The 25,858-nt window shown below is 39.2% G+C and overlaps 2 protein-coding genes across 3 annotated transcripts; both read right to left on the reverse strand.

Annotated features, from left to right (window-relative positions):
• Positions 1-1,691: 1,691 nt before the first annotated feature.
• On the reverse strand, positions 1,692-3,906 carry LOC130472393 (uncharacterized). The gene is made up of 4 exons (XM_056843141.1): positions 3,777-3,906; positions 3,442-3,525; positions 2,665-3,363; positions 1,692-2,583 (listed from the first exon to the last, which is right to left on the reverse strand). The coding sequence occupies exons 3-4, from the start codon at positions 3,343-3,345 to the stop codon at positions 1,783-1,785; spliced, it is 1,482 nt and encodes a 493-aa protein (XP_056699119.1). The 5' UTR covers positions 3,346-3,363; positions 3,442-3,525; positions 3,777-3,906; the 3' UTR covers positions 1,692-1,782.
• Positions 3,907-9,020: 5,114 nt separating this feature from the next.
• LOC110794912 (amino acid transporter AVT6A) lies at positions 9,021-19,484 on the reverse strand. 2 transcript variants are annotated; one of them, XM_021999878.2, is made up of 5 exons: positions 18,883-19,484; positions 18,526-18,681; positions 13,853-14,056; positions 10,694-11,159; positions 9,021-9,529 (listed from the first exon to the last, which is right to left on the reverse strand). In XM_021999878.2, exons 1-5 carry the CDS (start codon positions 19,322-19,324, stop codon positions 9,391-9,393), a joined length of 1,407 nt encoding a protein of 468 aa, XP_021855570.1. In that variant the 5' UTR covers positions 19,325-19,484; the 3' UTR covers positions 9,021-9,390. The 2 variants fall into 2 exon arrangements, with proteins under 2 accessions (XP_021855570.1, XP_056699120.1); XM_056843142.1 differs by lacking the exon at positions 9,021-9,529 and adding an exon at positions 9,613-9,833.
• Between the last annotated feature and the right edge of the window lie 6,374 nt (positions 19,485-25,858).

The raw sequence follows: 25,858 nt of genomic DNA on the forward strand, positions 1-25,858 counted from the left end.
TGGTCTTCGACCACGGGAAACAGTTCGACAACACCCCGTTGCAAAAGTGGTGCAAACAGTTCGGCATACACCTAGCGTACTCGGCAGTCTGTCACCCACAAAGCAACGGGCAAGCCGAAGCTGCTAACAAACTCATCCTCAACGCACTCAAGAAAAGAGTCGAGGATGACAAAAACAAATGGTTAGAAGAGCTACCCGGAACGCTATGGTCCCTTCGGACCACTGAAAAAGAAGCTACCGGACAAACACCGTTCCACCTTGTATACGGATCCGAAGCTGTAATTCCTGTGGAAATCGGAACAGAAAGCCTGAGGATCCAGGCATACAACAGATATGATGGGCTCCAAGGAGAAAGCAACAATCAACTTCTATCCGAAGCTCTCGATCTACTGGACGAAGCTCGGAACGATGCAAGGACACTCAACGCAGCCTATTTGCAGAGGGTCAACAAGCATTACAACCGAAGAGTCAACGCCAGACCCCTAAAAGTCGGTGATCTAGTACTCAGAAACGCCGCCTCGGTTCAGAAAGGACGGATCCATGGCAAACTCTCAGCCACTTGGGAAGGACCATACATCATCCATTCCGAAAAAAGGCCAGGCACGTATATGCTGAAACAGTTAGATGGAACAATCCTGAAGAACCATTGGAATACCGATGTTCTCAAGAAATATTTTGTATGATCCCTGTCTGTAAACCAAGTAAGTTGTTTAATGAGAAGAGGAAAGCCATTGGCACCATGTGTTTCATTAAACTTATCTCTATAATTATTGTCCCTTTATATATATATGCAGCCTCGGATCTGATCAATCCGAGACTAAAAACAGGTTGACTTTGCCCATTCCTTGATAAAATGCAAGAAATGACCAAATCATACACTTCAGGGAATCGTCCAGAATCCTCGGATTCGCGGTACCCTAATAAAATTTGTTCGCAACAAACAGTCGCTCGAATCAAGTTATAAAACTCCGGCTCAGATCCACGGATCGCCGAAGGCATAACTAAAGAGGCAGACTAGCGATCTCTTGCCCAGGTTTCCGAACCACAAGAGATCGGAAGAACAATCCAAACCTCTGAGCAGATCGACGGATTTGAAGAGTCTGGAAACTAAAGAGTCTCTTAGCAGATCTACGGATTTGAAGAACTCGCAAAACTAAAGAGTCTCTTAGCAGATCTACGGATTTGAAGAACTCGCAAAACTAAAGAGTCTCTTAGCAGATCTACGGATTTGAAGAACTCGCAAAACTAAAGTCTCTTAGCAGATCTACGGATTTGAAGAACTCGCAAAACTAAAGAGCCTCTTAACAGATCTACGGATTTGAAGAACTCGCAAAGTCAAAGAGTCTCTTAGCAGATCTACGGATTTGAAGAACTCGCAAAAGTTAAAAAGTCTCTTAACAGATCTACGGATGTAAAGAGCTCGCAAGATCAAAAGGTTTTTAGCAAGTCTACAGAAAGAGGAGTTCGAGAAATCTACGGATCTAAAGACCTAAAATTGCGAAAGTACAAATTGAAAAGAAGCAGCCAAGTAACAAACATTCATTTTTTATTCAATATTTGGGGGGAGTACAAATACACTGAAAACCTCAAAAATTGAAAACAAAATGAAACAGTTAAAATCGGCAGCCATCAACAGACAATACCGGCCTACCGAAGTACTAAAAGAAAGCAAAAAGAAATGAGTACAACGCAGCGCCGAGGCAAAAGGGGGAAAAGCAAGCACATATTCGGAAGTCCTCAACTGGAACCGACCGACTCTGAAGAAGACGACTGCCCGAATCCCTAACTCTTGGGAGTCTCAGGAGCGGCCCCTAGGGGAGCATCCTTCGAAGAACCCCCAGCAGTGGTATCACCTTCGGAAGTTGCCTTCTGGGCCCGAGCCTCTGCAAGAGCAGCTTGGCGTTCAGCTTCAGCTTCATCTCGATCAGCTTGGCATTCCACCAAGTGGTCCTCGGCCTGCATCCATAGAGGAACTTTCTCGTTCCAAGGGAAGTGAGGCATGTGCTTCGCAAACATGCGCCGAGCACCCAGGATGCCGTTCCAGTACTGCTCTCTACACTGATCAGCAGTGTAGAGGTTGACTCGCTCCTGCTCCAGCTTCCGAATATAGTCATCCTTTTCCCGAAGCTTCAGTCGAAGGACAGGCACCTTATCAGCTTGCTGCTGGATCAGCTCCCGATGCTGGACAAAATGGTGGAGCCTTAACTCCGCCTCTTTATGCTCCTTGTCGGCCGCTTCAAATTTAGACTTCATCTCCTGGAAGAGTCTATCTTTTTCCTCAAGTTCGCTAGCGAACTTAGCGGCCATATCCTTCTTTTCCTCAGCAAAGGAAGCGATCTTCTCAGCATCCTCTTCAACTCGGAAGATGAGCTGGCCAACCTCGGTCCCGATCTTCTCAGCAGACTCTCTAGCCTCGCGACTATAGTGAAGGTACAGCTGCTTGAGTTCCGTAAGCTCGGAGAGGAGTTGCCCAGCCTTCTGGTCCAAAATGGGAATATCACGAGCATAAGCCTCACGATATTTCCTCAGTTGTTTCTCCTCAACCGAGCTACACTCGGAAGCGAACGAAGACCAGAAAACAGCCTGGGAACGAGAGAAAGATGAGCAAAATAGGAAAAACATAAAACGAAAACACAACTCAAAGAGAAAAATCTAGCAAATTACCTCGTTCAGATAGTACTGGGCCATCATAGCCGGATTCCTCTCTTCGGCACCAGGAACCCTCCACTGCGGGTTAGCACGAAGCAGATTCTCCCGAGCAGCCTCGGGGCCCACCAAGGATCCCACGTGAGCCAAGGGGTCCTCTCCCAAAATCGGAGCCCTGGCATATCGAGCCATCGCCTCCCTTACTTCTTCGGGGATCCGTTTTAGCGGAACATCCGAACAGGGATCAGCATGGATCAGCCTATCCAGGGCCGAGGTAGAAGTAGAACCCAAAGTTGAGTGGCGCCTCTTCCTCGTCAAACCTTGCTCGGGCTGCTCCTCCTCTCCAGCAGAGGGAACCTCCTTCTGAACCTCGGGGACCGCAGCTTCGGGGCCCGAGAGATCTATCATCTCCTTGTCTGGACTCTTCTCCCTCTCGAAGGGAAGATCAGCAGACTCCTTCTTCTCCCCAGCTACCTCAGGGACATCCGAACCAGGAACAAAATCGGCTTCAATCGCCTCCATCACCTCGGTGATATCCTGGATTTCGATCCCCAAAGCAGCAGATGATTTAAGGGGAGAAGGGATGATATCTTCCTCGATCAGCGGCTGATCCACGGGCGGCGGTTCAGCAACCACCACACTCTTTAACTTCTGCCCTGGCAAGGGCATGAAGTGAAGAAGATTCTTAGGAGGAGGCATGACTTCCGAAACCGCTTCCTACATAGCAAGCGTTCAAAGATTAGTTTCCGAAAAAGGGAGAAACGAACTACAAAAAATCCAAGTCAGAACAAATACCTTCTCCGAGGGCTGAGAAGCCTTCGCTTTCTTCGGATGCGTGGACGGCCTCAAAAGAGTGCTACCCTTCCTTTTGCGTTGATCCTAAAAAGGGGAGACCAAGGGTCAACGAATATAAAAGAAGAAAAAGGAAGAAATAGAGAAAAAAGCGGGAAATACCCGGTTCCTAGATAAAGTGATATCTATCCGAGCCGGAGATGAAACCGAAGGAACGGCACGCGGCACAGCGTCAGTCCCAGGACCCTAAAAAGATGGTCCAGGACCAAGACGTTAGCCGACGGCCAACCGAAAAGAAAAAGATAAACAGAAAATCGAGCTTATAAATGAACACTCACCGGGTCCGAAGTTGTCTTCAACTCAGGAAGCACAACCTTCACAGGAACAGCTTCAACAGAAGAGGCGGAATCCCACGGATCAGCTCGAACTTCGGATATCCGAGCAACCCCCGAAGGAGACAACACGTAATCCTTCAGACGAGGATTACGAGGGTTATCTTTTCCGAACTTGTACTCGGGAGCCGGGTCGTGAATAGTCTTCAAATCCAAAGAAATGCCCAACTTCTTAGGATCAATGCAGCTAAAGCCGTACTCTGCAAAAACAAAGCACAAAACATGTCAGCAAAACGAAACAGGAAAGAGGACAAACTCACTGAAAAAACGGTCTCAGCCGAAAGACACCTACCCCTGTCAAAAATCCTGCTGAGACCGGCAACAGCAAGAATGTCCTCCCTCAAAATGTAATTGAGATTCGGGAGCCAGCTAGACGGCAGTCGATGGTTATCCTCTTGAGCCAAGAACCACTGGAGGAGGTCCACATAGTGGCGATGGTTCCGATCTGGAGCTGCCACACCCCTCATATCAGGATCAGGAGCCACGAACCACTTCGGAGGACGATAAAAGTTGGGATGCTTCGGATCCGTCGGCACACGGACGAGCAACCACTCCGTCTTCCAATTGTGGTCAGAGCTAAGGTAGGGGTACGCCGTGATGTAGTTCGGATCCCCCCTCTTTCGGGACTTCTTGTTGACAATGGTCCACCAACCATACCCATCACCCTTGGAAGCATGGTTGAGAACCAGATCGTGAAGATCCCGAAAAATAGCGACAGAGCAAGGGAAATTGACGAAGTCACACACCCATCTAAATCCGATTATGTGCCTCATAGATTTGGGTGTGAGCTGGGCCAAACTAATGTTGTACGACACCAAAAGCTCGGATACGAACGGATCCAAAGGAAAGCGGAGACCATTCTCCAAATGGTGAGTGTACACGGAAATGAACCCCCTCGGTGGATGAGTCACCCGAGGACGCTCTTGTTCAGGAAGCTCGCACCAGTACCCCAAGGCATGCTGAATTCCGTATAGCTCCTCGGCCTTCCGATGATAATTCCCTAACTTCGCTTCCACCAACCAGTCACCGCTGACCGATTTCTCCAACGGACCGTCGATCTGCGTGGTCTCGTGCAAAATTGAGGCATACTTACCCTTCGGATCAGCTTCCGTCCAATGAACTGGAAACTCGGAGTAACGACGACGAGCACCCGAAAAGCCAGCTCTCTCACCAGAGGTTGCGCGTTCATCTTCGGAAGCATCCCAACCAATCGAACTCTTCACCAACGGCCTCTCCGAAGGTCGACCCCTCGAAGATTTCGGTAACCTCCCCGAAGGCACGTTCTCTCTCTCACTAGAGGAACCAACAACGAACTTGCTTTTGCCCCTATTCTTTGCCATGGTCGCGAAATCTCGATCTAGGGTTTAGAGTGAGGGGTAGAAGGAAGAGCGAAGAAAAAAGGAGAACTCAGAAGCAAATTACCTTTTTCCGAAGCGGAATTCGCCGATAAAGCGAACAACACAAGTTCCCGAAGTCTAAAGTTGGCCGAATTTCGTAGATCTGAAGAAGCAAATTGCACTGCGATCGCCGGAATTTAGAGAGAGAATGGGTTTGAAATAAGGAGTAAAAAGTTCAAAAGGAGCAAAGCACCCAGTATTTATAGAAAAGAGAAAGGGCGCATCAACTTCCTCAAACCCACGATCTCCATGACACATTACAATTCCCAACACTTGTCATCAATGCAAATCATCCCTTTTCAAAAAAGAGAGGGAACTTTCGGACTTCTGACAGCTGGAAACCCACCCATTTAATTCTAAATGGACCGGGTCTGGGGGGCATGTTGTTTGGGCTCCCAATTGATTCTCAATTGGGCCACTAAGTCCAAAGCCCAATGGCTCTAAACAACAACATCAAACCTACCAATGGCTATTCAGCCATCCATTAAGGCCCAAGGCCCAATAACAATAAATGACCTATGGGCATTTATTATGCAAACACTATAAATAGGCCGCCAAGGCTCACACCTCAAGGTACGTCCAATTTACCGCCTTAAGACTACTCTTCTAGAGAACTTCTCTCTAGAATCCGAGCATCATTCTTACTTAGGCATCGGAGGGGCTTTCCTCGGAAACACCCCCGAGGCTAGTGACTTTGCTCTTGTGCAGGTGAATTCGGATTCCACTCATTCAAACAAGCAAGATCTTCAACACATACAAAAGGGCCTTCATTCGAAGCCCATTGTTTCCATCTTTACAACACCGGAACATAACCTATAAATAATTAAATTCGCATAAATCAAAAAAAAAATTCTAATCCTAATTCATAAATTGTAGATAATATCAAAATAATACCTTGAAGTGAAGTGAAGGTTTGCGGTGGTGATGCGAAGCCGGTGAAGTGAAGCCGGTGGAGTGAAGCAAGATCTTGGGCCTTGCGGAAGTAGGGCGAACATGCGAAGCACTGAGCGAGAGAGCCAGAGGGGCGAACCGGCAGTGGTGATGTGGTGTGCCTGGCGAGAGAGGGGGTAAGTCGTGAGCGACGGACCGGGTGAGATGGTGGGAGAGTTTGTGTGGGCGACTGGGTGGAGCCGCGGAGGAGAGTGAATGAAACCCTAATTACGATTTTGTGTAAAGACTAAGGCCCTGTTTGGTGATTAACGGTTAGCGGTTGGCCGTAGCGGATTGAATTAGCAGTTTTGACTAGCTTATTGAATTAGCAGTTTTGACTAGCTGATTGGATTAGCAGTTTGTATAAAAGTGTTTGGTAAATAGTTGTTAGCTGTTAGCCGTTAGCTGTTTGAATATGTAAAATGACAAATAAAGACATTGTCATATTGAATTGTTTAACTTAAAAGTACAAATTGTTAGTATGATAGATATACATGTAAAATATATTTTTGTGGAATAAAATGTACTACATATATCATGAAAGTAATTAAACAATATTTTGCAAAAATAATAGTAACATGTTTGTGCAAATAAATAAATAAATAAAAATTTCAAGAAAAAAATCCAAAATAAATAGAAAAGGGCAGTAAATAATAAGAAAAAAAATTACAATGAAGGATTCTTACCTTGGATCTACTATGGAGGTGAAAGGTTTCATTTTGAACCGTAGGTAAGAGAATGAAAGAGAATGAAATAATGAAAGCAGTACAATGAATTAATGTAAAACACTAGCTAGGTTGTTGAGGACAATATGGTAAATACACGTTAAAATCCCAATCCTCTAATGAAAAAAAGCTGCTCTCAGCTACTTTTTGGATTTAGAGGTTTGATAAGAATCATCTATTCCAAACCTCTAACAACCAAACACTCCAATTAGAGGTTTTGAAAGGTCAAACCTCTAAATTGCTTCAATCCTCTAATTTTCTACCAAACCTCTAACAACCAAACACCACCTAAAGACTTTGAATGACTGAATCGCTGATGTTGGGCTTTTCTTTATTGGACTTTTGGGTTGTATTAAAACGCGAAATTTTCTTCTTTTTTTTGTTTAGCGGGTATTCGGGTACCCGTTTAGGCAAAATAGCGGCCCATGCCCCGACCCGGTACTCGGGATTTTTACTAGGTGGGGTACCTGACCCATTTATCTTTTTTTAAAACAGCAAATTACCCACTTTATTGTATCGGGTCAGCAGGTCAGGTAATGCGGTTCGGGTATTTTTGAACACCCCTAGTTATAATCCCTTCATTATTATGGGTTTAATTGGATGATTATGATCATTGGATTCCTTTGAGTCCTTTGATTTCTTTGGTTGTTTTATATCCTCCACTAATCTTATAAATACTCATTTTCGTGATTTGTGGGTATACAACATTGATATCTTCCTCTCCTTCTCCTTTTCTCTGAGCGATTTCCTTCAATATTGTTTAAAGAACGTCAAATTCCCAAAATGCGCCACTTTTTAACTTAATTCCCACCATACCGTCCACGTCAGCATTAAAACCGGTCTTTTTTTTTTTAACGAAGCGACACTAAACCGCTATCTCAGGTAGCGGTTGACTTAAGTAAACCGCTATCTGAGATAGCGGTTTATAATCACGTACTATTTATAAATGGTAAAAAAAAAAAAAACCGCATTAGCTAGGGGTCGAACCCACGACCTTCTACTTAGGAAACAAATGCTCTATCCACTGAGCTACAAACACTAATGTTTGATAAGGTAAAATTGGAAATGTTTATAATTAATATTAATAAATGGTTAAAAAGAAATAAACACATTAAGGTAGGATTCGAACCCACGACCTCCTGCATAGAAATAACCCACTCTATCCACTGAGCTACAGGCACAATTGATGTCACAAAAGGTTACTTCTAAATTATATTTCTATTTAAACTGTAATTCATGTTAAAAATAATTTACAAGTAAGTAAACCGCCATCTGAGATAGCGGTTATGTTTTAATGCAAACCGCTATCTGAGATAGCAGTTTATAACATTGAACCGCCATCTGAGATGGCGGTTTGCTTTAAAACGAAACCGCTATCTCATATGGCGGTTCAATGCTGAACCGGAAAAAAAAAATTACTTCTTTTTCTCCCTTGCTTACGTGGACGGTATGGTCGGAAATAACTTAAAAAGTAACGTATTTAGGGAATTATTGGATCTTTAAGCAATATTGAAGGAAATCGCTCCTTTTCTCTTGTTTTGGATGGAAGACTTTTTGTTCATAAGTCATGGTTTATATCTCTTCATGGTTTTCCCTTCTTATTCTTTTTGGGGATAAGTTTATGTGGTTACATCTCATCACCCAGAAGTGCATTTGTGTGTTGAGAGTTGTGTTGACCTTAGGGAACAAATCGGTGAATACAATTGTGCACCCCGATTGCACCGAATCTCATTTTCAAGATAGTAGTTTGGTTACCACGACATAACAAGTTCCGTAAGATTATCTTATTCTCTTGTTCTATATTTAGGCTTGAAAACACTTAAAAGACAACAGTGTATAGCTCTTTTGGAAACACTTATGCATAATGCTGATGGAAATATTTAGTGTCTTGGTTAACATTTCTCTAGTTATTACTGATACTAAGGGGTTACTTTTGCTAGAATTGAAAAAGTTGATTGTTGGAGCAATATGGCTAGTGTAAGTGTTGGTGCGTTACTGTTTAGGTCACCGTAGAGTAGACTTGAAATTGGGATTGAGATCCCGGTATTTGTATACATTAATATCTAATTAATATATCGTCTCTTTGTGTTTAAAAAAATGTATTAAGTTTCTATTTATGGAAGGGTACGGCGTAACACTTATTAAAAAATAGAGAGAGTAGTTTGCATTATTTGATTTGATTTGATTTGATTGTATAAGCTAGTTTCATATACTAAAAGTTTGTGGAAAAGTATTTGATAAATAATTGTTATGGGTCTATGGTCGTCTCTGTTCTGTCGCTCCGGCTCAATCTCCCTTTATGGTTTGGTGTGTCGTCTTCTTCTCGTGATACATGCGGTTCCATGTATCAAAACAAGATCATCTAGTGTCGTCTTCTTCTCGTGATACATGCGGTTCCATGTATCAAAACAAGATGAAAGGTTGTTTCTTGACACATTAGATTTTCTTCTCGTGTATCGATCAAGGCCAAACCAAATATAGCGCCAATATCAGAGGACTCCGTTAGGATCAAGTTTCATGTCCTTTGTTGGTAACAAAAAAGCTATAAATGTCACTTAGAATGGCCACAGTACTTGATAACACAGCTAATGGAATCATTACCCATGAAATTAATCTATCTTTCCTTGTTGCAATGCCATGGTTATCTCTGCAAGAGTACACAACTTCATCAAAAGGGATTACTAAGATTACCTTCAACATGAACAGATTACACATTACTAAACCATCTTCAACATGAATTAGATCAAAGTGAAACACAACACAGGCACCTTTTAAGATTACTCCATTAACAGATTACACATTTTCTTTTCTCTCCAAAGATAAATTTACTCATTACTAAGTCAAAGTTGTCATTTGCACGTAGAAATCGACCAAAGTGATTAGTAGCAACTTTCAGAGGCCTCAGGTATAGAGACTTATTCATATGCTATGTTACTCAAGCACGGGTACAACTGTACAAGTACATATTCAAGCGTCAAATACACAAAGATTAAAAATTTCAGACACGAGGACCTTGTCCGAGAACACAGGTGTAAGGATTAAGCACTAGGAATTTATGTAACATAATCCTGATACTTGGAGACTATTCCATTTCAATGCACATGACAGATACAAATACGGAGTACATGATTTAAATTGACTTGTTTGTAAGTTCTGGTTCAAATCCTCATCTTAAGAAAATATCAAATTTCTTTTCCCTTTGTAATTTTTTAAATTTTCATCTCAATAAATGTGGAGACCAAGATCATTTAAGAATGAAAATTAAAAAAAGAGGAATTAAGTACTTGGGACTAGACCTGGTTATCGGGCGGGGTGGGTCAGGGTCGGTGCGGGTCAAAAGAGGGTCGGGTATTGAAAGGGTCATTTTTAGCGGGTCGATAATGGGTGGGTCAAAAGCGGGTCGCAGGTCAATAGCGGGTCATTAGTGGGCGGGTCAATAAACGAGCAATGAAAAATGAAAAACAAAAGAGCCATGTGCAAGTACAAGTAAATACGAATCTATACACGTAAATTTTTGTATCATTGCTATTTTAATTTTCAAAATAATTGTAGTATAAGTTTGACCCTATAATGACCCTATCCAATAAAGGCCCTGTCCAATAAGAGCCCTGCCCAATAAAAGCCCTATTAACTTGACCCTAACCCTATATCCATTGGACTACCATGTCCAATAACCAGGTCTACTTGGGACAAATATAAGAGTTCGCAGGTGAAGATTCTAGTGGCAATGTTCTTGAAAGAATCATCCCCTTTGAAAATAACACTTGTACAGTTCTACCTATTATAAGCTTACGAAAGGAGTATAACTCACCTTAGGGCAATTGCAGCCGGAAAGATGTATCCAACAGATATAGTAGCAGTAGCACCTGTGAACTGGAATGCATCCCAGATGCTGGGCACAGAGTTGGCCCCCAGAAATATGAAGCCCATAAGGCATGCAGTCAGTGAGTAGAATCTCTTATTATCATATCCTATGGGTATGGCATGTGGAAAGAGTAGTCCGTCCACATTGAGGCGAAGGGAGTAGAATACAATAGGGAACACAAGCATCAAGTGGACACCGTAACTGACTCTTATCACATCATCTAGCAGTGAACTATATGGAACCCCAAGGTCTCCATCAAAATTTGCAAGCACATCATCCAGTGTTTGTTCCCCAAACAAAAGAAACCCAAAAAAGCTTGTGGCAACATAAACCGAGGAGCACAATATGAGTGACGTCCTAACAATTGACTTCATCTGGGAGGGGTCTGTAAGTTCGTTCTCAATGGGATGCACTGAAAAATTAGTAACAAATAAATGAATTCGGGATCATACTTCAGAAATAGAAGCACTAAGGACTCTTCCATTAAATCTATACAAATGACAATGACTGTAAATTACAACTGAGTATTCCAAAACAGACTACTGAGCAAAGATTTGTTCCATGATGTTAGATTTTGCTAGGGTTACGAGGATGTAGCAGAAAATCAAAAATTTATCGGAAATAAAATGCAAGAAAAGTAATTAAATGGACATGGTATTTAACGTGAGAAAATCCCTCAAATAGAGGCAAAAAAATCCAGACGACAAGCACCCAAAAAGTACCTAAAATAATAGGGTGAATAAGGAAATTACAACTCCCACAAAAAAAAGGAACTCACAAAATGAGTATATAAAGTGAAATAACGTTTTAGACTTAAACTTAAACAAAACATGGAAACCAAATTAAATCATTCTGTCAATTAGTCGACCAACAACAGTTGTATATTTTATTTAAGAGAGGGAACAAGAACGCTAGTAGGCCGAGAGGCCCGAGACAAATCCCAAAGTAACCACCTACTAAGTAAGGATCGAGCGTCACCCTAAAATGAAGGTCCGGGAGCAAGATGACAGAATGTCCCTAGTGTGCACACCCCTCACTAATACGAAACCTACTAGAAGCCTATCGAGTTTCCAGATGAGTGCCCAATAGAACAACATCTAGTAGAGCAACCTGTTCTTCACCCTTTCGGGTTTTTATATCCCCTCTTAGTTGTTTCACTTTATGTTTTTAATAGATTTAACAAGACACGTAGTCAAACAAAATTATAATTTCACAAAAGACCTAAAACTAGTATACGTCATTAAACATAAGAGTACATGAATAACTTGTTAACATTCTCATCCGTTCCAAAACAATCAGCCTTGTCCACCATTATGATTCTTGTTTTTCCACATAATACCAACATATCACAAGAAGATTCAACTAAAGTAAACATAAAGATTTGAAAATATAATGATTACTCAAAAGTAAATATAGTAGTATGACTAACATTAACAAAATAGAACTTAATTCAATTTTGTAACACGAATCAGCACCCTTATAACTATACTAACCTAGTATACCAATTAGTACAAAGTCATATAAAATAACTTCCTAATGGGGTTCTAGAAACGATAGATATCGATAATTACCTCGCGAAGCGTAAAACCTGAAGCAAGTAATACCCACAACTAGAAACGTCCTTAATCGTTGTCGCCTACGAACCTCCGTCTATGGGATAGCAGGCTGTTGGAGAAGTGTGAATGATGAAAGTGAGGGGGAAGGGATGAGTATATATATACTCCTTCAATGGCGGATGAAGGGTTAAGGAATAATGATTTAGCAATTGAAGGGTTGTAACAATTGAAATCGAAGAGTTTATCAATCATGGCAATGACCGGCAACATTGATGTTGATGATAAATAGTGACGATAAGCAATTGATGATGAATAATTGGTGGTGAATGAAGAGTTGTAACGTGTAAGTCTTGTAACTAATGCAATTAAAAAGGGGTTTGATTTAGTTTAATTATTTTCTTAAAAGAAATGATATCGGTTAACTTCAGGAGAGAAATATTCAATCTCCACTCCTTAATATTACATTAAATAATTTTTAATTAAAATAGAAAAATATAATGTTTTTGTTTTAAAAAAAAAAAGGAAGTTGAAATTAGATATAAAAATTATTTACATATCCCTAGTTTCATTAAAATATTAAATCAAAATATAAAAACACGGGATATTACACTCTCCTACATTACTATCGTATCCATTTAATTGTTTTTCTTGCATTTAATTTTCGTTCATTTCTCAATTTAATGTTTGGGCCACGCTGTAATACACTAACAAAATCCACAAGGGAAAGCGATCCAGTGAAATGGGTCATCAATGTTACATATTGAAAAATCTATAAACTATGAGAGTCAGTGAACTAAGAATTAAATATTTTTGCTTCAGTTGATTCAACAAAAAAAATCTGCAGTTCATTAAACAGAAGAAAAATGAATGTGCATGTGGTTATATTGATAAAACAGTAGAATAATAAGCCATAGGATACTAAGGTTTCTTTTTATAAACTATTTTTCAACATGAACTGCCTACACCATTCTACCAAAGTATGGCTAGGTTAGCAACCTCTCCACTTTTCCCTAGTGCTCTAGGGTACTAATGCACATTTACAAAATTCACAGTGGTTTCTAATTCAATTGCAGAGTCAACTATTGCCACAAAAGGAAAGAGAGTTGTCACGTGTCCATAACATACATTATTTCTTCCAATGTGGTACCTCTAATACTTTAAAAAGCCTTTCTGCTTATGTTGCGGAAACTTGAGAAAATGGAAGACTGTTTGGCTTTGGGAGGGAATATGAAGCCTAACCCCTGTCAAAACATACAAGTTGCTTACTAAATATTCTACAATTGGATACAGAAAAGCAAAAGACAACGGCAACCTCACTTACAAGTAATTTACCACAAACTCTATTACTTGATTGCGTAAAATGAGTTAAAACATGTCTTGTCACCGTAGAAAATAGAAATGTTATTATGGGATAAAATGAGAGGCTCTGTGTTCAACTAAATGTTATGACAAAGTTAGAGGTAATCTCCAAAGTTTATTTAAAGACATAGTGCAGATTTTAATACAATTGGGTAACTTAAGTAGATAGAACTGGAGATTGATAACTTACCATTGTGGTGGCAAATATACGCGGTAACTAGAATTGGAATAGTTGTAAAGAGCTTCCAGAATGCTGCTTGGTCCACTAGTTCAGGAAACAGGGGAGGCATTTTTATGGTTCCCTCCAACATCTTTACAATCGTTACTCCTGCAGTAATTGCGACAAATACAACAGCCAAACCCACCGACAAGGCTGATGTATACCTCAGTGAATCTGAAAAATTAGAAAGGAAAAAAGGAAATTTAGATATATTCAACCAATTGCATAATGCAAATGTTACTTCGTACAACATATAATTTAGTTTAATAATTCTGCATTGTCATTGTCATTGTCATTGAAGTCACAACGGCCATATAAATGAGCTTAATACCCAAGGCCATGGGAGAAAAGCAATGATGACAGCCAAAAACAATATGCTTCCTAAAATTCCAGGATTATTCAATTCCCCATATATCTGTGTAATCCAACTATTTTTGTTTAATCAAAAGTAATTGGCAAATTTGCCAGAAAGGACCTTTTATAGCCCAAATTTTGCGAGAAATGACCTTATATAATTTTTTTTGTAAAATCACACCTTAATGTAAATTTTTTTTGCGAAAGACACCAAAGGAAAGTTTTCGGCATTGACTGAGATTTTCCGGCAATTGACTTGCACGTGAACAGCACGTGTGGCTTCATTTTACATCTTAACTTGTGAAAACGAGCATGTTTAGTGGAAACGAAACAACTTCCCTTAAACACGACACAATATATCAAAATCGAGCACTACCACAATAAACATCAATTTAACAATGCGTTTTGTTGAAAATGTAGCAAACTGAAGCCACACGTGTTGTTCACGTACAAGTCAATGGTCGAAAAAACTCAGCCAATACCGGAAATTTCCCTTAGGTTGTCTCTCGAAAAAAAAAGTTTACATTATGGTGTGATTTCACAAAAAAAATTATTTAAGGTCCTTTCTCGCAAAATTTGGACTATAAAAGGTTCTTTTTGTCAAATTTCCCAAGTTTTTGTGCATTCTCTCTATCAAAGCAATTTCTTATTGATCCACCATTATGAGTCTGATACTTCTTTTCAGAGGTTACCAAGTACCATGTCAATTAGGGTGGGACAAATTATTTTTGAAGTGTACAAAAATGAAGGGCTATGCAGGATTTTGGATAGAAATCCAAAAAAAAAAAAGCGAAGGCATAGAAAATGATGTTACTAGCTAAAAGAAGAGAGCAGTAAAAGAGTAGAATAAGAAGTATATAATATTATTAAAGTAATTTAGTTAGGATAATGACACAACTTATCACTCCCAACATCCATCCGTAAACCTTAGACAATTGCTTGTATCCAATCCTATAATGGCACCAGTAGTCTAGTACCATAATGTTGATTTTCTTATCACTTAACAGCAAAAATGTAATTTATTTGTCTTAATAGACGGCGGCATTCATAAATCCCATTTAGTTCATCTACAGAACGACAACCGTGCAATGACATGGTTATACATGGGTTCAATGCCGAAGACCCAGGGATAAGGGGTACTAGGATATCGTCGGGACTATGTCTGACATCGATGAAAGTATGTCTCACCAATTCGGCGGATGGTGCGCCAGGGTTGAATAGGGTTGAATAAGTTCAGATAAGTTCAGATAAGATAAGTTCAAGAAAAATAAGGGTTGACCAAGTATAATTTAAAACTAAAATAAGTTTTGATAAATTCAAATAAGTTCAGTTAAGGTCAGATAAGTTCAGATAAGTTCAGTTCAGATAAGTTTAGAAAAAATAAGTGAAAATCAGGTGAATAGAACGCACCCTAACCCACGTATAGGAGATCGTGGATAGGTGGTTACTTATACCATTATGCTACTGCCTGAAAAATAGAAAACAAATTCCATTAGAAATTTGTCCAAGCCAATGGTGCTTGATTCGTGCAGCGGTGATTGATTGTAGTATTGTACTTTATTGTACTGAATATAGGAAGACCTAAAGTAAAGGGTTGATTATTCTACTCATATCAAGAAGTATTAGGCAGTGTTTAAATTGTTCTTACTTCGTGCAATTGCTTTTGTGCGGTGCTAAGAGCCTAAGAAAATAGCAAAACATGAACTACTAAACGTAAAATCTCCTCCGGATCATGATGGGACTTAATGATTCTTATAAAAATAAGAGATGCAATATTTTGATGATGAGCCTTGTACCAATAATAAGCCTAGCTTATATTTGTTTGCTTTGAGTACAGAATTGTTTGCTATGATGAACAAGAAGCACAAAAATCCAAACTTCAAGCCTAAGACATAAAAACAAAATCAATTGAAAGAACGCTACTGCTTGCTGTAAGATTGTTGGTATTCAATTGAAATTTGCATCCTGAATTGAAGTTTTCTAGAAACAAGAGAATGGTTGCTAAATCCAGCATCTTGAGAACAAAGGTTTACTTGTGAAATTCTTGTTCCAATACTCAGAGAAGTAATAGCCCCGAGGAATATCAACAATTGAAATTTTTCCTAAGATAACATCATCTAACATCTTCCACAAGGGACCACAACCCAAAACAATAAACAGAAGCACTATGAGAAGGTGAGTGTCTTTGCTTTCTTCCGCACAAGTGAATCATAGATAGGAGTCTCTGATCATATTTCAAGGTTGCACCACACTTTACATAAGAGTAATTCAAGTGCCAAAATTCCAATTACTTTTATTAATGCCAGCAAATAACCAAAGAGTTGCAAGTAAACGGTGTTTCCACACCTTTTCAGTGCCCAATTCAGGTCCCTTCAAGGTGCACTCTTGTGGCTCTTGGTAGGGAAGCTTTTGGATAAGACTATGCTGATTATGCGCATCATAAGTTTGCACTTTGCAGTCTACATGTCAATCTTTATTGTCCACTATTTCTAGTTTAATAAATGGTTTGTACTTCTACATCAGAAATCCTTCCAATTCAGGGTGGGTTATCTTCCTTTTAACAGATTGAATCTATTTTATATACAAAGGATTAATAATCTTCATCAAGTTTGGTTGCCATCAATGCCCTAAAGTTAGATTTCACCAGCATTATTTAATTCCAGCTTGAAAAAAGTTGCCAGTATCTTCAAATTTGATTGATGTATGGAGCCCCTGCCCTAATGCTACACATATCTTCTCACCACAGAAGATGATTTTTCTAGAGCCACTTATATCTTAGTTACCATATACTTGATTAACAATTTAACAGATAACCAAGTTGCCCTCTACCCTGATCCAGGAAAATCTCTTAATGATTTCTTTCACAGAACGTCCATCTTGTCAACATTGGAAACCTTTTGGTTGCTTGTCTTTTCCAGCATACTTGAAAAGAAAGGAAAAACTTGACCCCATGGTTTTAGGATTGGAGTTTTTTGGGCTATCCTTGTAAAAGAGTTGAAGCCTTAAGCAATTCAGAATCTTGAAACTCAATAGAGTTTGTGTTATCTCCTACTCCAGCTGAGCATGCAGTTAGAGATATCTTTGGAACCAATTAGAAGGTTATTACAAGATTACTTGGCTTTAATATGGAATATAGTATCAGTTGTTTATACTTCATATTTAGTCTCAGCTCTACAACACATTTCGCATTTCACACACAAACAAGAAATCTATCTCTTTTCTCTCACAAAAAATTATCTGCATCATGTGTTCAAGCTTCTACAACGGACTATGCAATCTGCAATATTTTCAAACTCCAATATCGAGAAACATTCTAGTACTTCTTTGTCATGAAAAGTCTGTTTGCAAGATACATCAACATCAAAATTACCCCAAGTCCCTAATACTCTAAGACTGAGGGTGATATGAAAGAATCAGACACCATCTGGTATACAATGATCATCTACCACATCACAATAAATGAAAAAACTACGCAGTTTAATAGCCCTACAAAGCAAGTTAACTACAAACAAAAGCCATCATAAAATGTTTCATTTTACTGTCATCTCTCATATCATTTCCCTATCATCCATATTTCTCTAGAGAAACCAAAATTGATTTGGTAATAAAATGTCACGCAAGTACGTATTTTCTACAATCAAAAGAAATATCTTAGCTACTCAACCATCCACCGGTGTCTAGAAAATAATTACACAAAACCTCCCTAATATACCAGGCATACTCTTGCTGTAACCACATCAGGGCACTCAAATCACAAGCATGCCCTCAAAGTAACAGACAAATACTCTACCTAAAGTGTACATAGTAGTCAGTACCACAAGATATCAACAAAATCAACATCAACCCAGAATTGGTGATCTCTAAGCACTTCTAATGAATCGCTTACTCTATTTTAATATTATTACTACGGCTTTCCTGCACCACCCTTCAAACAAAGAGATTCTTAATTACTCCTGACAATTTAGAAATGAGATAAAGTAGCACCCTAAAGCCTGTTAAAAGTTAAATGTCTGTCAAGATAACACTAACATCTTACACCCAACGATGACGAAGAGCATGTAGTGGGTCAAATCATTAGGCGCGGCACAGACAATTTAGTTACCTTACACCTAAAATAAAAGAAACTAACTTTAGCTACAATCTAAATGCCATTGTTAACATAAACATACTATACATTGTACATACCAATTTGGCAATTATACTTCTCATTTGTCAAATATATTTATCAATTAATAGCTAAATAATTGAACAATTAACCAAATAAACAATGAAGATAAGGGATCACTCACCAACACGCTTAAAAGAAATGAGAGGCGCAATAACAAAACAAGTAGTAAGAAGAAGTAAAATTGAGCGTGAGGTCCACCACCATTGCTGTCCAAACCATTCCTCCATTAACCCTCTATGTCGTAATCCCATCGTCCACGTTCCTGCCAGCACATCACCTGTTCCCCGGAGATTAAAAAAAAAAATTAAAAAAATCCACTGACGAAAATGATTTAATAACACAGATCACGGCGTGATTTTGTTAGCAGTTAGAGCTGTGCGTATCAAATATTCAAAATCACTATTGATCACAAAATCATAAACCCTCAAGAATTAAGAAAGAAATAAATTTGTGTGGCAGCGAGGGGGTACCGAATTACCGATAATGATCAAATAGACGACAAGCATGCCGAGGTTGTTGACGATAATGCAGACCTGCGATATTGTACGGCCGAAAACGCCGAAAGAATCGCCGGCGACGGATGCGTAAGAGGTAGACTTGGAAGCCTTACTGAATCGAAGAATCATATCGATGGAGAATTCTGTCAATAGAGCGGCGAGGATAATTAGGGTTACGCCGGGGATAAGGCCGAGCTGCTTAAAAGTGGCGGGAAGAGCCATAATTCCTGCGCCGACGATGGTCGTGGAGAGATTGAACACAGCACCTGAAAATGAGGCGCCGTCGAAGCCCTCGAAGTGTTCGGTACCGTGGTGATGGGGATGGTAGTGTTTGTCGTATTGGTAGTGATTTTCAGGGAGAAGTGGGGTTTTGGGGCCCCGCCGGAAACTTCTGTCGCCGGCAGTGGCGGACATTAGCGACATATTAGGAGAGACTCGAGGGAGAGGATTTGGAGGATGAGGGATTTGGGGCTAGGACTCTAGGACTCTAGGAGAGTGTTTGAGCGGGAATTGATTTTGGGTGACTACAATAACTTTGTTTGACCCGTGCAAGACACGGGCTAGTCGTAGGATTGTGGAAATTTTTATTTGAGTGTTTTTTTTTAAAAAAAATATCTATATATGGGGGTTGATGAGTCTTTGTTTGGGTTGCATGTTTGCATCTACATTTGTAACATGTTTCTTTACTTGCTACAACCATGAGAATTTTCAATTCTTTTTGTTAATTGTGAAATGCAACTGTCCACTTTGTTTATGCAGCTTAGTCCTCATCATCAACATTTGATGAGCTCATGGTTACACAACAATATCATGAGTAGCATTAAACACTATGATTATCTTTTCTTTTACCAATATAACTTATTTAATTCCCTGTAATTCTTCATCTGAATTTACTTTCCCACATTTTGCTCCTTTTCTGAAACTACAATATTTATTATTGAAAATAGCACCATTTATTTGATACTCCTTTTTTTTAAGAACAATACCCAAAAGGGAAAAACAGAAAACAAAACTCAGAAATCTGCACCTCTTAACATAATTTTAAAATATACTCCCTCCGTATTTATTTAAGAGATACACTTGAACGGACACGGGTATTAAGAAGAAGAATTAAATGAAATAAAGCAATAAAACAAGTGGGGTTGGGTAGATATATTAATAAGTAAAACAAGTGGGACCCGTGTCATTTTAGTGGGTTGGGGGTGGGAGTGGGGTGTAGATAGATTATTTAATTAGATGGTGGGGTTTATAAGTTACTAAAAATGGCAAGTGTATCTCTTAAATAAATACGGCCGGAAAAGGCAAGTGTATCCCTTAAATAAATACAGAAGGCAAGTGTATCCCTTAAATAAATACAGAGGGAGTATATAGTTGGGCAAAGTAGATATTTCTCTAATTATGTAAACCCCCTAAATTCTGTTGATGTTGTATGATAATTCTATTCTCATCACAAACTTCAAAGTAGCTTCTCTTAAGATCATTGAAGCTCATCTCTTCCGTGGCTAGTTTAATCTCAGATAACGACTTCTTTTCCTTTTTTGCATCCATACTTCATAGTTCACATCATCAATGTCAAAATTATGTGTTTGTTGTATAATTTGAAGGGTTGTGCAATGTCTTTGTGTAGTTTACTATAAACTTTGATTGGTAACACTTCCTTGTTAATTGTAAGCTTCACAATGACCTTGTACTTGTTTCTTTGGCTTTGTAGTATTGTCTATACCGGGGTCTAGGAAGACCATACCAATCAACAATTTGTCCAAGCAATGTTGTGAAACTAAAACTGAAAAGTTTCCTCCATTCTTCATTTTCTTTAAAAGAAATGGGGAAAAAAGTGAATTTTGCATGCTTTTTTTGGAAATTAATAATTGTATTAAAAGCAAAAGGCCCAAGAGGAAAAGAACTCAAGGGGAAGTAGTTACAGCACTAGCCATTACAACTCCAGAAACACAAGCAGCAACAGCTAGCTAAGAGCTTCTAGTACAAAAGCTTCACTTTAAGCTCATCAGAACATCTACAAGAAACCTTAAAAATGATTTCTTTTACAATACTAGAGATAGCTTTACTAGAGCCACTAAAGACCACTGAATTTCTAAGCAGCCACACAACATAAAGAGTTTCAGATAAACACATAGTGTACAACTTAGCACAAGCACTAGATTTCCTGCTATGATGAATAACAAGGTGGAGCTCTTGGTTAAAACCATAACTGCATATGTTGATACCCAAAACAAACAGAACTTTTTCCCATATTTCAGCAGAGACAGAACAATAGAAAAATAGATGCTCAACAGATTCTTTACCAGATTTGCATAAAACACAAATATCAGAGACTTGGATCCCCAAAGACAAAAGCCTATCATTAGTAGCTAATCTGTTAAGAGTGGCCAACCAGGTCACAAAAATACCCTCTGAACTTGCTTTGTTGTTACAGATCAGCCTTTTCTATGGGACTTTAACAAAATCCCCCTGAAGTTGTTTGTACACTTTACTAATAGAGAAAGAGCTGCCTTTGACAGTATTGTGCCATCCACCAACTTGATGAACTATATCTCTGCAACTCAAAATTTTCTTCAGTGCCCAGGAACAAGATTTAGGAATAGGACAACTCAAATGTGCTTTCCCTTTCATATAGTAACTATCAACCCATTTCACCCACAATTTGTCTTTCTTATGAGACAAAGCCCAAAGCAGCTTGCTGATAGCCACCTTATTCCATATAGCAAATATTTTTTATGTTCCAGCCACATGCAGACTTGGGTAAATACATCTTGTCCCAAGAAACTAAAGCTCTCTTGGAACTAACTGTATCACCTGTCCACAAAAAGATTCTACAGAAGGATTCTACTTCCTTAATGATCCTTTTTGGCAAAATGAAGACCTGACACCAAAAAGTCTGCATTCCAAACAAAACTGATTTGATAAGCAGAAGCCTACCAGCATAAGAGAGAAATTTAGCTGTCCACACTTTAGCTCTAGCAAGGATTTTGTCCACCAATGGTTTACACTGGTGATAGTTCAGCTTTCTAGGAGAAAGAGGGACTCCTAAATATTTGAAGGGTAAACTTGAAGGAAATAATGCCCTTGGTCCAAGTATGCATTCTATGTTAAGTCTAATAAATGCGGTTCAGTATTAATTAACAAGTTAATAATTCAGTGAGATCAAGTGAGTTGAATGCCTAGCTAGAGGCCGCTTCAGTTCAAGTGGAATTAATGATATTAATCCCCAGCTTACTCTTGACTGAACCCGTAGGGTCACACAAATAGTACGTAAACGGATCAAGTATTTAATGGCATTAAATACTCTATCTATGGATATTCGGAATCGACGGATCTTGGTTTCAGTGGGAGCTGAGATCGTCACAAGCAAGAAATGAATACTCCGGAAACGATGATATTGCCGGAAACGGAAATATGGATCGTATCGGAAATATAAATATTATCCAAGTCGTAGATGTTGCCGGAAACGGAAACATGGTACGTATCGGAAAATATTAACGGAAATGGAAATATTGCCGGAATCGGAAATATTGCCGGAAACGGAAATATTGTCAGAATCGGAAATATTATCGGAATCGGAAAATAATTCCGGAAACGGAAATATTGAATATTTTTTCGAAACGGAAATTGATTCCGGAATCGGAAATATTAAATATTGTTCGTATCGGAAATGAATTCCGGAACCGGGAATTTAATCGGAAGCGTATCGTACGAATAAGCATCGGACGAGGCCTGCCGGACGAGGGCCCAGCACGAAGCCAGGCCATCGCCCAGCAAGCCAAGCGCGCCACACGAACAGCCAAGGCCACGCCAGGCCCAGCGCAAGGCCAGGCCCAGCAGGCCATGGCAGCGCGCGCAGCGCGCGCAGCGATGGGCTGCGAGCTGTGCTGCTGCTCGCGTGGGCTTGCGGCTCGCGTGGGCCGAGCGGCCGTGTGGGCTGTGCGCGGGCATGGCCTGCACGCTCGTGGGTCATGCTCGTGTAGAGTTTGTGTTCACATACGAAACCTAAATTGTGTAGGATTTGTTTGATGATTAAATTCCTAATCCTAAAAGGATAAAATTAATTAATTAGAGTCCTACTAGGATTCTAGTTTAACTAATTAGTATCCTAATAAGATTCCAGTTCCTTTTCCATACCTCTATAAATAAGGGCCTAGGGTCATTATTTGCAGAAACGATTGAAGTATTCAAAGGGTAAGTTTTTGAAATAAAATTAACCATACACTTGCAAACACTAGCCGAAATTCCTAGTAACCTTAAGGGCGATTCTAGTTGGTCTAACTTGAGGCGGATCCGGACGTACTGTGGACTATCTACGGAGGGACGACATTTGGAGTCCTAAAGACTTGTTCTTGTTCGGTTCGGGCGCAGCTAGGGAAGGCACGCTACAACATGTATGCATCAATTCTATGCTAAATGATTATGTGAATATAATATGCTTTCCTGGCTTTATGGTTTTTCCGCATGATTTATGAATTGTCATATGTATCATAACCTAACAGTGGTATCACGAGCCTCTTATTATTTTCATAATCTAAATTGCATAAACATGGTTAAATATTACAAATTCGCAAGAATTAAAAGGGGTGATTAATTTTCGTAATTGTTAATTAATTGCAAATTGCGTTTATTTAATTATACGTACGCAGTTTTTCGGCAGTTTCTTCGTTACTCATCCAAATCGAGTGATTTTTGTGTCAAATCCGCATGTAAAAGACATTCTAAAATTTTGACAAAAATAATATTTTCAAATTCGAAGGCATTCTAAAAGGCCGAACCCAGAATTCTCAAATTCGAAGCCTAACTATGACTTTTCGGAGGTTTTAGTTTTTCGAATGCAAAATTTCGTAAATTTAAGATGTTAAATTAAATATTTGCGATTCTTGTTGATAAATCTTGAATTTTTGATTGACCTACTGTATATGTTTAACAAGTTTGAATGCCTAGCCTTGTTAATTATGCAATCTAATTTGTAATTATGATTAATTTGTTGAAAATTGGAATAATTTAGAATTAATTTGATTTTCATAATTAGTTATAATTTAATTAGATACCTATGATTAAAAACCACCATAAAAATTGTAAATTTATGTTAAATTTTAAAATTTTATGACCTAGACTTGAATCCATGTTAATCGGAAATCAATTAAATAATAAATTTTCAATATTTCGCCCTAAAATTATGAAATTAATATTATTTATTAATTTGTCATTAATTTTGAATATAAATTTTAAATTTTTATGCGATTCGCTCATATAACTTGCACGCACAAAGCAATGGACGCTACGTGTTACCCTTAAGGGGTGTTGTATAGTGCGGGCGTGCGACGACGAGCAAGGGAGCTCGTCGCCCATGCGGTACGAATGCAGCGAGCAAGGGCATGGTGCACGAGCACAAGGCAGCAGCTCTGCCTTGTGTCGTAGGCTGTGAGCAATGGGATGGGCAGGGGCGAGAGCAAGACACGAGCAGTCGCGTGTGGGTAGCAAGCGTGCTGCGCCACAGTGCGCACTGCCTCGCGCGCAGCGAGCGCAAGCTCGCGTGCCACGAGCGCTACGCACAGCGTCGATGGCTCGCGCGCAGCGAGCGTCAGCTTGCATACTGCTGCCTCGTGCGATGAGCGCAAGCTCGCGTGCGGGAAAGGCAGGCGCGCAGCGAGCGATGGCTCGCATGGATCGAGCGATGGCTCGCGTGCAGCGAGCGCTAGCGCGCGCAGCGAGCACCAGCTCGCGTGTTCGATTGATGCCTTGCGATGGTGAGCAGCAGCAATACGACGCAGCGCATGGGCTGCGGGCACATGGCCAGCAATGGCTGTATGCGTGTAGCCCATGGGCGTGCGTTGCGTGGGATTGTTGCGTTGCGATTAGATCGTTTTGAAATTTTAATTTGAGATTTTCAGTTTACGTAATTTTAATTAATTTTAAAATTAATAATATAAATTATTTTCTTGGATTTTAATTTTGAATATTGTACTTATAATAAATTTTATTTATTCTAATTATTTTACTAAAATTAAAATCATGAATTAATTTAAATACGACTGAAATTAAATTAAATTTATGGATTCAATTATAAATTTATATGAGCTTTAAATTTTAATTAAATTTGTATGTTTCCGGTTAGACTAGAAATACATTTTTATGTTTAAAATTAGTAAAGCATATGAATTTATTGGTTTAAGTGGGAGCCCTTTTAGTCATAAACTCTTGATTAGGTCTACAAATCCTTAAGGTTAAAACAACTTGATTAGAATTAATAAGGACTGAATAATTGGTAGATTATTGGTGCCCTTGATTAATTGCTGCAAATATTTACGTGATGCATAATGTGTTTTACTAACCAGCTATGTGGGCCATTCATGTTAATGAATGGGTGAATGGTATATATTGTATATGTACTGTTTTGCAGGTTATGAAGTGACTAGTATGGCCCAAATAGGATAGAAAATATGGTCTGCGTACCATTAATTTGAATGTAATTGGTCTAAAGTACCAAAGTTGTTTTTCAATTCAAATATGGTCTGCGTACCATCAAATAGTTGTAATTAGTTTTAATTATAGCTTATCCTATTTGAAGAAAATGGTGCCTCCCACGGAGATTTTCAAGACGGACTTTGAAGTTAAAACTTCAAGATGAAGTCGGGCCATACTAGATCACATTTATCTTATGCATGCTTTAAGTTATTTATTGCTTTAAATATGTCTTAAATATGCATGAGATCAAAGCTTGATTATGTTGCATGATTAAGGATTTTAGTTCACTTAAAATCTAACCAACATAGTAAGAGCCTTAAGTTCCAAACTTAAAAATTGAGTTAAAATGTGCCATGCCAAAATATACACTTGCTTGGATATCCTTTACATCAATCTAGTAATAGTTTTCGCTCAGCGAGGTGTTACTTATTGGTCCTAAAGGGGCAAGGTACACAAATAATTGTGAGTACATGTTAGTTTTGGTGA

The sequence above is a fragment of the Spinacia oleracea genome, chromosome 4 (assembly GCF_020520425.1).
Source record: "Spinacia oleracea cultivar Varoflay chromosome 4, BTI_SOV_V1, whole genome shotgun sequence".
NCBI lineage: Eukaryota > Viridiplantae > Streptophyta > Magnoliopsida > Caryophyllales > Amaranthaceae > Spinacia > Spinacia oleracea.